The sequence below is a fragment of the Dipodomys merriami genome, unplaced genomic scaffold (genome assembly GCF_024711535.1).
Source record: "Dipodomys merriami isolate MVZ:Mamm:240054 unplaced genomic scaffold, mDipMer1.0.p SCAF_7, whole genome shotgun sequence".
NCBI lineage: Eukaryota > Metazoa > Chordata > Mammalia > Rodentia > Heteromyidae > Dipodomys > Dipodomys merriami.
The window spans coordinates 4,832,479-4,844,657 of record NW_027206290.1 but is presented as its reverse complement, the minus strand read 5'-3'; the positions used below and the strand labels follow the sequence as shown (position 1 = coordinate 4,844,657).

The 12,179-nt window shown below is 32.1% G+C and overlaps 1 protein-coding gene across 1 annotated transcript in view; it reads left to right on the top strand.

Annotated features, from left to right (window-relative positions):
* Lrriq3 (leucine rich repeats and IQ motif containing 3) overlaps positions 1 to 12,179 on the top strand; it is an 89,872-nt gene that overhangs the window by 63,950 nt on the left and 13,743 nt on the right. The window contains exon 6 of the mRNA XM_070007287.1: positions 3,659 to 3,788. Within this exon, the coding sequence (XP_069863388.1) occupies positions 3,659 to 3,788 (130 nt within the window). The remainder of the gene's footprint in view (positions 1 to 3,658; positions 3,789 to 12,179) is intronic.

Genomic DNA, 12,179 nt, shown 5'->3' with positions numbered 1-12,179 from the left:
AAAAACTTGGAAAAAATTATATTAAGTGAAGTAAGCCAGGCCCAAAGAAACATAGGTCCCATGGTTTCCCTTATTTGTAATATCTAGTATATGTATGAGTCAAGCGGAAAAGGACAGATAATGTGATGTCAGGAAAATGAACCCTTAGATGTGTATTTTAATGTTTTTTTTCTTTCATGCATGTGTTTCTAACGCATTTATAAGATTATCTCTTTGTTGCTTTGTATGTACAAGTTGTCATGTCCAAAACTAGCTTTACAACGTCGGTGGGGGGGAGGGGGAGAACGAGAAGGATTGGGATGGGGGGGAGGGGGGAGGCTGGGAAGGGATGTGAAGGGTAAACAAAGGAGGAGGCTGCAATGCTTGGTAAGAAATGTACGCATTATCCTGCCCATGTAATTGTAACTCCTCTGTACAGTATGTTCACAAATAAAATAAAATAAAATTTAAAAAAAAGAAGGAAAGGTTTTCTGGTCAAAAAAAATAAAACGTTTCTTTAATAGCATAACTCAAATCATGAGTATGAATATTGATCAAAATTAGGCTAAGAAAAGTCTATTAGTCATGACATTAGAAATTTCAACTCAAGATGGCATCCTTTTAATAATCCTTACTGTTTTACATGTGGTCACTAAGCCTTTCCATCCTCTCCCTTATCATGTTGTCATTATATAAGTAATGAAACAATTATAAAACATCTGAATGCAGGTTTATTATTCACTTGCTATTGAAGCTAATAATATTTCGACCCTGTTAAAAATGAAATTGTATCTGATGCAATTAGCTTGCTGTAAACTTGAAATGCTTTTTAGTCAAGTACTGCCAAGGATCCTTAAAATACTTTTTTAAAATTATTGATCATCAATATTAGGATTAAGGTGGTATAGATAACAAAACATAATTTGTGTTGAAAGCAGGGTCCTTATTAAATTATTCCCAGTAATATAGCAACTTTCCTTTTTATATGAGTTCAAAGATCAATCAAAAAGTGAACTCATTATCTTTCACTTCTTGAATTCTACATAGTAGTAAAGCCTTTTTCCTAACCTTGATGGGTTGTGAAAACCTCAGTTTATTTAGACCATCTTATCATTTTTCTAAAGATTTATTCCACTATCACATATGAATCTTTTGTTATGGATTTTTCTTTTATAAGACCAAAGAAAAAGCTTATTTTAAATGATGATGAACAATGACATGTGAAAGCATTTAGAAGAATGAATGAGAGAGCTAAAGAAAAGACATCTCAGGAAAGAATTTACTGCTACCCATTTAATATCTGGCCTTTGAAATTTCACTACTACTCTATAAATTAATATTCATAATGTAGATTAGATGTCTAAGATTTGAAAGACATACATTTTTGTTTCCTTATTCTTTTGAGGGGAATGTAAAGGAGAAAGTACTAGTAGAAACAAGATTACTGAGAATGTATTCTCATGGGTAGGATACATAGAAGGAAAAAAACAGTACATTTCTGTGACTTACCTGGAATTTGAGGTAATTTTTAGAATGAAATGAATGGCATTGTTTGGAAGGAAAGAAATGATCAAAATAGATCAGTCTTTATAGAAGGAAGGGGTAAGAGCATGGTACTTCAATGTGTAGGATTTATAGAAGAATTTGAGTTTGAAAAGGCATCTGTAGTTAACTGTTGCGGATTTAATATACCCTGCCACATTTATTCAACAGGAATGGATTTAAGTGAAAATAAAAGCATCAGTACTTAAAATGATGTCATATTTTGTTAATATTCTTTGAAATGATGAACTATTCTTGATAATCTTTTAAAAATTCTAAATAAAGAGAATATATGAACTAAAAACACCCAGCTTATTTATATTTCTAAGACAAATGGTGATTTTTGTCAAATAAAGTTGAAAAGAATTTACTTACATGAGTTGGTGAATGAAAGAATTTCTTTTTTCACTGAAGAATAAAATTAGATTCATTCCAGGAACAAAAAAAATAGTGCTTCTACTGAACAGTAAAACATCATACCACTATAAGACAAAAACATCATACCACTGTTAGAGACAAATGGTTTTTCATCACTAAGTTGGGGATATCATATTAGAATCTAAAAATTAGAAAATTTAGGTATTAAATATATTTGCATCATGTGATATAGGGCTTTGGAAAAAAACTTGCAAATATAGGGAACTAGAACACATGTACATATGTCTTTCTTATAACTATAAAGAAAACGAGTAAGTCATGTGCCCATTCATATAGTATGCTTCTATGAGAAAGAATGACATTACCCAATTGAAAGAAATGGGAAGACTTGGAAAAATCATATTAAGTGAAGTAGCCAGACCCAAAGCTCCAGAGTTTCCCTCATTTCTGATAATGAGTATGTCTAGAATAGTCCTAGCAGAGGATCACAAAAGCTCAATAGCTATGTACATTGGAGCATATAAAATGATACTAATTGAAATGAACTCCAAGGTATGGAAAAAAATAGGTTTTACTTTGTTGCAATTGTTCCTAATGTACTGAGTGATATTCTTTCTTTTTTCATTTTTTCCTTTGGTTTATTCCCTATTGTCATATTTTTATTTTGGTACCTGTGTCTTGTATATATATTTATCTGACTTGGAGAAGGAAAGGGAAACAAAGGACAAAATGGTGAACCAATGCAACAGAGATACTCACAAGACACTATGTTGGAAATGAACTTTACAACTTGAGGAGGTGCTGGGAGGAGAGAAAATGGGAGAAAAATCGAGAGGGGGGGGTTCAAGGAGAAATTTACTTATTACCTTATTGTGTAATTTTGTACATAACCTTGACAATAAAATTAAGTTTAAAAACAACGTAACCACATGTATTATTTAAAACAACAACAACAAAGAGTCACCACTCCTTTCAGTAACTAAGGAGTTACTTAAATAACTATGGATGGCCAAAGAGATCTTAGCAGAAGTTAAAAGATCTTCTAGGCAGCCTCCTTAAGACATGACATGTCCTCTTTGTGATTTTCTTTCTTTCTTCCATCGTCCTAATTGAAGTGTAAACATGATATTTGAAGCTATAGAAGTTGTCTTTACTCATGATAAATTCTTTAATATAGAAGCCTTATGGATAGAGATGATGATCCTGAGTCCCCGATGACATGGAAACACTTCTGATGGTCTTGGATGAACTGTGAAATAAAAAGGAAATAACAGAATAATTGAAACATCACTGATACAGACATTATACAGACATTTGACATTGCCCCTATTCCACATGAAGCTCCACTTCAATATTGTACTTGTTTTTTCTCCCACATAAACCTGACCCATTTATACTCCATAGACTTATAACTATTCTGGTTCCATTTCTGCTTCCCTTTTCTCTTACACTATGGTCCTTCTTTTGTTCTGTCTGTGTTATAACCTGTTAGTGCTTGTGAAACAGTATTTCTCTTTCTTTATACTAAACATACCTTCAGACTTTTGGTAAACACCACCTTGTGTCTCTTATAACACCAACCTACAAGTCAACAGTTTCCTTCCATCACTTCTGGAGAATTTTCCAAGGTATATAATTAATAGTTTTTATTTTAGGGAGTTTTAAAATTAAAATATATCATAATTCTGTATCAAGTATGTGAAAAGTTTTTGAGAAGTCTAAAACACATGAAATTGTATCATTGCTTTTATTTTCACAGAGTATTGATTCTTCTATTGATTTAAAATACTATAGTGAACAGAGAAAACATATTTTTCCTCTTTTATATGAATTAAAACAAAAAGATATTGACAAGAAATTAAAACAGTCAAGATATTTTGTTCAAAAAGGTTAGTAACATACATTTTAATTTATATGAGATAAATTAGAAAGATTGGTTGTGTTGATTTTGTTTCTTTGTATTTTATAAATAATCTTCAAATAGTTCTACAAGGGGGTTTCAAGTTAACATGGCCATATTGATTTTGAGCTGTAAGTACAATATTTGATGAACTATATTTTGAAATGAGATAATAAGTGTAGAGCTTATGCAGTATTTTGTAGATATGTAAGTTGAGATTGTCTTATGAATATCAAAAATTCTAATTGAGGCAAAAGTCAGGAATTAGAGGAAACTGATGTTAGCAAGGCTTTTACTAACCAGAAAATTTTGTTATGTATGGCTTCAACTTTATCCATATTTCCAGAAATATATGAAACATTAAATTAATCATATTTTTAATTTGAAAGTCATATTACAATCTTCAACTCTTTAATAATATATATGGTGAATTTGCCAATAGCCATACTATATTGCCAGCTAGTCAGGTAAGTCTAAGGAAAGGAGAACATTTTCTTTTTAATTTTATTATTTATAATGTAATCTGCCTTTAAAAAGTGTTTTGATTAAAGTAATTTAATTTTTGTCTATGTCAAATACCAGTTATACAGTTTTGAAATATGAAAAGAAGATAGTATTTATTGAAGCTGGAATGTGAAAGCCAATGGTGACCTTTATAAGAGCAAATTCAATAATGAAAAAGATAGGAAACATTTTGGAGAAGGTTAAGTGTGAATGGAAGCATTAATTTTTTTTTCTCCAGTCATGGGGCTTGAACTCAGTGCCTGGGAGCTGTCCCTGAGCTTCTTTGTGCTCAAGGTTAGAGCCCTAACTTGAACCACAGTGCCACTTCTGGCTTTTTTTTTTAAGTAGTTTATTGGAGATGAGTCTCACCGAGACTTTTCTATCAAAGCTGGCTTTGAACTGCAATCCTCAGATTTCTGACTCCTGAGTAACTAGGATTGTAAGTGTGAGGCACAGCATCGGGTTGGAAGCACTAATTTTAAAAATCTTGCCAATATTTATGAAGTTCTATTTTATGGAGTTCTAGAATCTATAGGCATATTAATTGCAAGAACCAGAAACAAATTGATCTTTTGAATGATAAAATCCTAAATTATGATTCAAAAGCATTTTCTTGTTTTTTACTGTATTTATAATTTTTAAATTGATTATATGCAAAATATAAAAGAACACTAGAATAAGAATATTTGTGTAATATAACTTTTGTAGCCCAAATTAACCTTGGATACCATTAAGCTTACAATATGCAGATGGGGGGCTGGGAAGGTGGCTCAGTGGTAGTTCGCTTGCCTTGCATGCTTGAAGCCCTGGGTTCGATTCCTCAGCACCACATAAGCAAAAAGAAAAAAGCCAGAAGTGGCGCTGTGGCTCAAGTTGTAGAGCGCTAGCCTTGAGCTGAAGAGCTGAGGGACAGCACCCAGGCCCAGAGTTCAGACCCCATGACCGGACCCCCCCCAAAGAATTGCTTACAATATGCAGATGGCTAAATATGTCATTTAATCTCTCTGTATATCACCTCTATAAATAACCATGAAGTAAACTAATTAGAAAGAGTAAAACAGAGAAACAGTCTAGTAGATATTGTTGGTCTGGCAACTATTGTTCTCTTATAAGGTAAACAGAATTTGAGTGCATGGCTATGAGCCAACACTTTCCAAAATGGAATAATCTGAAAATAGGCAGCTAGTTCCAAGTAGGTGAGAGAAGAGCATTTATCAGATGATGGATGTGAGCAATTATGGCCTCATGGTATGGAGCTTCCCGCATAGTACCTGTTCTCTAGACACTTTTCCTCTTGAAGCACCAAGTCTTCAGATTTCCTTCCTTGTTCACAAATGTAAATCTAAAAAAAAAATTCCAAGTATGATAAAAAACACAAACCTCTCCTGATTTCTAAAATTGTGCAGGTAAACACAACCAATTTTACTTAGATTTTTTAGTATATATTTTTATTGTAATGATACTGTATCAGAGGGGTTACAGTTACATGAGTAAGCTAATTAAGACATTTCCTATCAATCATTGTTACCTCCTCCTTTGTTTTTTCCCTACCATCCTTTTCCTCCCTGCCTCCCCAACTCCTCCCTCCCTACCCCAAAGTTGTATTCGTTATCAACATAGTGTCTTGTACATTTCATTGTTACAATGGGTCAACCTGTATCCTTATTTCAGCATTTTGTTATTTCCCTTCCCCTCCCCAAATTAGAAAAATGTATAAACAAGAAGCAGGGCACTGGAATTAAATACAGTGACAATAGGAGTTTTAACATCGGGGAAGAACATATAAAAGAAACAAAAATTCACATAGTTCATTATAAATACATTTAAAACAACAGCAAGAAAGAGAAAACCTCTTGTGTCCCTATCTTGGGGTTCATTTTACTTAGCATCATTATTTAGATTTTTAAAGGTTCCATGGGCCTTTGAAGTCCTGCCAAATAAACCGAATTATTTGATAAACAGGATCACATAATATCCCTCAAAATTAACCTCGAGTAACATTTTGCATAACACCAGTTACAGATCTTGTTTGATTCTAAATCTCCAGATCTTGAACAACTCCTAGACAGTAGGCATTGTATAAAATTGACCTAAAAAGTACAAGGTGCTCAATGGTTATAACAGAGTTAAATTCATCTGGGTGATATTTATATCATATGTTACCATAATTCCAACTTTAAAACATTATACTTGAATACTGGTATTTTTGTGGATGAATATGATATAGATGAGCAAACCATGCATAATGTTAATATATATTCTGTTGATGTTTAAGGAAAATAATATATAATTATATTATCCATCTTCTGACTCATATCATCCATAATATTTATGTTACTGATTATCTCTTTTCTATAGGCCAATTTAACCTCATTGAATTATCAAAATAGAAACAGAAATTAGAAATCTTACCTTAATACCAAGTTTTATGAACACTATCAAATGCATAGTAAGAGACTAAAGAAGTAGAGGACTTGGCTCTGCTGGTTTCTTCCTTTGAAGTACATTCACTGTTGTCCAGAAAAACAAAGTATCTGGTGAGGTTTATGTGCTTAATATACAGAGAAGCAACTGTTTATATTATGAAATATTTCTATTTTATATTTTCAGAGTTGTTTATCTTATATAACATTTTTCAGAGATGATATCTCTTAAATATTGGATTTATTAAATATAAGCAATTCTTTAACCAGGGACTGTCCTGCTAAAAGTATTAAATAGATAAGATCAATTCCTCCTAGAAAATAATCTATGCACGTTCTTTCTGGAGCTCTAGTTGACAATTACTTTCCTTTTCTTCTTACAGAATGAGTAGCTCAGAACCCAGATACTGTAACTTTTGTCTTCCAACATCAAACAGATTTTGCAATTTGTAGAGTAATTTATTATACATAGATTTACTTTTCACTAAATTTAAGTTATTACTTGTTGCATGAAATCAGTCTTATCCTCCCACTTGGTTCTGTTCAGCCTTTTTTTATGGCCAATATTTTTACCACATGCACCATGTCTCCATTTCCAGCTTTTTGTTGCTTAATTGGAGAAATGAATCTTTCATAGTTTACTCCTCACCCTGCATTCAAACCTCAATTTTCAGATCAGACTCCTGAATACTTAGGATTATATAAGTGAATCACCAGCACTCACCTGTATGCATACTTTTATACAAGATCTAAGCATACAAAGTCTAAAAACAAAATGGCACAAAAGAAAAACTCTAACATTGTAGTATTTTATTATTGTAAATGGATATTACATTTTTAGTGGAATTACTGCAAGAATATGAATTAAAACTAAAGCTCCTCATACCTACTTGTGACATGTAAATATAAGTAAAAATAAAATATTATTCAATGCATTCTTGAATAAATCAACTAACTGAATTAGAAGTTACATCTTAGAGGTTGGTTAAAATAGGACACCAACTATCTGTTTTAGTAATTAGCTGATAACAAATGATAACACATTTCCTTTAATTTAAGCTAATACTATAACTCCTAATTTTTACACTACCTACACAAATTTTAGAAAAATGATATGTCCATTATAATTATTTAGAAACAGAATGAAGAATCTCAGTGAGAATTGCTGATCAGTAAGGAGTGAAGGGAGGGTAAAGAAAAACTAAAAAATAAATAAAAATTTTAAAAAAAGAAAAACTGTGTTTGGTATAATAGCAGGAAGGAATTGAGCTAACAAGGATGATGAAGTAAGCTGAATTTGCTACTAGTAGATTTTTTTCCAACAGTGAAAATAGAATAATAAGACCTGTTGAATTGTTTTGAGAAGCAGATAAAAAAGAGGACTAGATAGAGGGGGTAAGATTGATTGGAATCTATTAGAAACATTTGTGGAAATGTAACAATGAAATCCCCCTTCCTGGTATAACTAATGGAAGTTAATAAAAGTGATATTTCACTGCAAGTAAGAGATTTTAAAGTAATAGTACATTTCATGGATATCTATTCTATCTTTTAAGAACAATGATCTTTTTAGTATTAGAAGTTAGGTACATTCCGATTTATACTGCAAAGATATGACATTCCAGACTGAAATTAGAAGCCTAAAAATGTGTGCTATCTTAACCTTTTTTTAATCCTTTATGATAAATAGTGCTGGAGTATGAGCCAAACTTCTATAGTTATTTCAGAACACCACTTATGTTTCATATGTATCTATGAAAAAGTAAATTCAGGTCTCTTACAGAAAGTGCCAACTATTACATAAAAGACATTTCTCAGAACATTTTCTATTCAGAATAAAAGGTCAAAGGGCTAATGATTTGAGGGTCATTATATCAAAGTATCTGTGATCAGACCTAGGCAATTTTTAGTTATTTTTCTCCATTACATAGTCTGTCTTGCTCTAAATCCACTTATGAGTCTGAAATGAAGACTCTAAAGGAGATTTTATGGTTTCCATTGAAACACATTACACTTTCTGCCTCCAACATTTTTCTTTCAAATTCATCCAATTTATCATATCTTGCTGATTTCAGCCCACTTGTCTTTAGGCAATTTTAACAGTGCTTATTTCTTTCTCTATTCTGCTATATTGTTTGCTAGAATTACCAAATTTTAGTCTAGGATATAAAACAGCAACAACTAAATTACTTCAGACAAACAATTAGAGCATATGTGTGTATAAAACTAAAGATCTTTGCAATGAGATTTAAAATTGAAAGCAAACAAAGCTATATTTTGTTTCTATATTTTCAACTTGCCTTAATTTTAATGTTATTACTAGCTAAGACAAAGAATATTAACATTTAAATTACATATATTTGAAATTATTTTGCAATACTAAGCAATAATACCATATTTTCCATATCCTCATTCCATTGCTTGCTTTTCATGTAGTTAGGTGGGGATCATGTGAGCATTATGTACTATTTGTGAGCAAAAGTGAGACTCAGCACTTTAGAGTGAATGAGGAGAATCACTGTTTTCCTGCTTTGCTATGTTGGTGTATAAGTGTTATTAACAAATATGCAAGGTTCTCATGATTCACATTGGTAATGGTTATTGGATAAAAAATAGATAAAATATCACTGTGTTACTCTACTTAGATTTGGGGGCTTATCTTTGGTAGAAGTTATGACTTATATTGCCCACACAAACAGAAATTAGTACAATAACAGAAAAACTCTAACATTGGGTTATATCTATGAAAAACTGTAATTGCATAAAATTTCTATTTTAAAATATAATTACTAGAATTAATTAAAATTAAAATATGAGGTTAATTTTAACTTCAATTTTTTATGTCCATAACCACTGAGAAAATATCAAACATAATCATTGAAGGAGTGAAAATGGTGCTATGAAAATATGCAGTACTGAAAAACAAAGAAAGTAAAAAAAGGAGCCGGGCGCCGGTGGCTCACGCCTGTAATCCTAGCTACTCAGGAGGCTGAGATCAGAGGATCGCGGTTCAAAGTCAGCCTGGGCAGAAAAGTCCGTGAGACTCTTATCTCCAATAAACCACCAGGAAAAAATAGGAAGTGGCTCTGTGGCTCAAGCAGTAGAACGCTTGCCTTGAGCTGAAGAGCGCAGGGACAGTGCCCAAGCCCAGAGTTCAAGCCCCACAACAGACAAAAAAAAAAAAAAAAAAAAAAAGGAGTGAGACAAGAGGCAAACAGGAATTGGGTAGTGGTGGCTCATGCTTATAATCTATGCTACTAAGGAGGATGACTGAGATCAATTGATTGCAATTCGAAGCCATCCAGAGCAAGGAATTCCAAAACTGTTAACCATGAACAAAAAAGCTGGAAGCAGAGCTGTAGTGGAAGTGGTAGAGACCTAGCCTTAAGTAAAAAAACTCAAGAACAACTTAGGCCCTGAATTAAAGCCCCTGAGATGGCAAAAAAAAAAAAAAAAAAAAGAAAGAAAGAAAGAAAAGGAAAGAAAGGATTATAGTTTATAAAACCAAAATGACAGGTTAAATCTAACCATACAAAAATGAAATTAAGTATTAACTAATAATCTAAAAAGGCAAAGATTGCCAGACTTGATTTAAAGAATTAAAGCATTCACTTTGACTAAAGATTTAATTAAATAATTAAAGATTTAAAGTATTAACTTGTATATTTGCAAAAGCAAACACATTTTGGTTTAACATTTTGCATAGACTAAAAGTACAAAAATAGGGAAAGCTAACATGAAAACAGAAATTGTTAGGGAGGATCATGAGTATATCAGTCAAATCTGAAACTAAAATATTGCTAGAAACAAGTATAAAAGTACACTCAAATGTCCAGAGGGACAGAAAAAAAGCTGTGGAATCAATGAGACAGAATAAGACCATCATAACTGAAGGCTTCCGTACTTCACTTTCAATGAAGGCTAGAACAGCTAGGGCCACAAAATTAGAAACAACTAGGTTTACCAATATTTTGAAACAGACACATCTAACTACTTAGCAACAGTTAAGTGTTAAGTGCACATTTTTCTCAAATGTAAATACAATGTATTTCAGGATAGATGAGAGTGAAATGAACAATCAACTTTTTTAAAGTTGATTTCATACAAATTATGTTCTTTAATAACAGTGAAATTAAGTTAGAAATTAATAACAGGAAATTTGGATATTCACAAATATATGAAAATCAGACTAATGATAATTAGAGCAGATTGTGTGTTCATATGTAGTGTATGTGTGCATGTTTATGTTTTTGAGAAAGAATCAAATTACTAAAATCATAAAATAAGAGCTTTATGAAAAAGTTTACAGAAATTAAAAGAATTATAATGAAAGACACTGCAAACAAATTAGTTAGAATGAGCAAATACTTAGCAATCACTATTGAAATTGAGTTAAAAAAACAACTATATAACAAATAAGGTAATGAATTAATAATGTTTTCACAAATGAAAGCCAAGTTTCACAAGGCATTTTAGTTTCCTGTAACTGTTATAAAATGTATCACAAGTGTGACTGCTTAAAACAGCAGAAGAAAATCATGTTCCATTGTTCTAGAGGCTATATCAATTCATTAAGACTGATTTAAAATAAAGTATTAATAAAGTGAGAGAGATAATTTCTCTGCATCTATAACCCATTGCAATCATAACCCCAAGATGTAGCATGTGGGATGTTTTCTGTGCTGTTATCTTTGTTCTGTCTTTTAGGCAATCTCTTTATGCCAAAGTTTGAGTGGATGAGCAGTGGGCCTCGGAGCATTCCATCCCAAACCCTTTCACGTGGTTCCTAAGGAATAAGACGTGTGTCTATAATTCCAATGGCATTTTTACATGGTATATATACACAATGGAATTTTATGCTTCTATCAGAAAGAATGGCATTGCCCCTTTCATAAGGAAATGGAAAGACTTGGAAAAAATCTTATTAAGTGAAGTAAGCCAGACCCAAAGAAACATAGGCTCTATGGTTTCCCTCATTTGTAATAATTAGTATATGTCAAGGATAGTCCTTGTAGAGGATCACAATAACTCAATACATATGTATATATAACCATACAAAATGATGCTAATTGAAATGAACTCCAAGACATGGAAACAACAGGACTTTTTTTTTGGGGGGGGGAGTGTTGACCTTGTTGTCACCAATGTACATATCTAATTCTTTCTTCTTAATTTATTTCATTTTTCCTTTTCCATTGGTTTATTCCTGGCAATCACTGATACCTTCCTTCTTGTCTATACATTTATTTGATTTGGGGAAAGGAAAGGGAATAACAAAATGCTGAAAGAAGGACACAGGATGACCCATTGTAAAAATGATACTCACAGGACACTATGTTGGAAATGAACTTTACAACTTTGGAGTCGGGGAGTGAGGGCAAAAAGGGATAGTGGGAGAACAACAAAGGAATGGGTAACAATATTCGACAAGAAACCTACTCATTAAGTTAGTC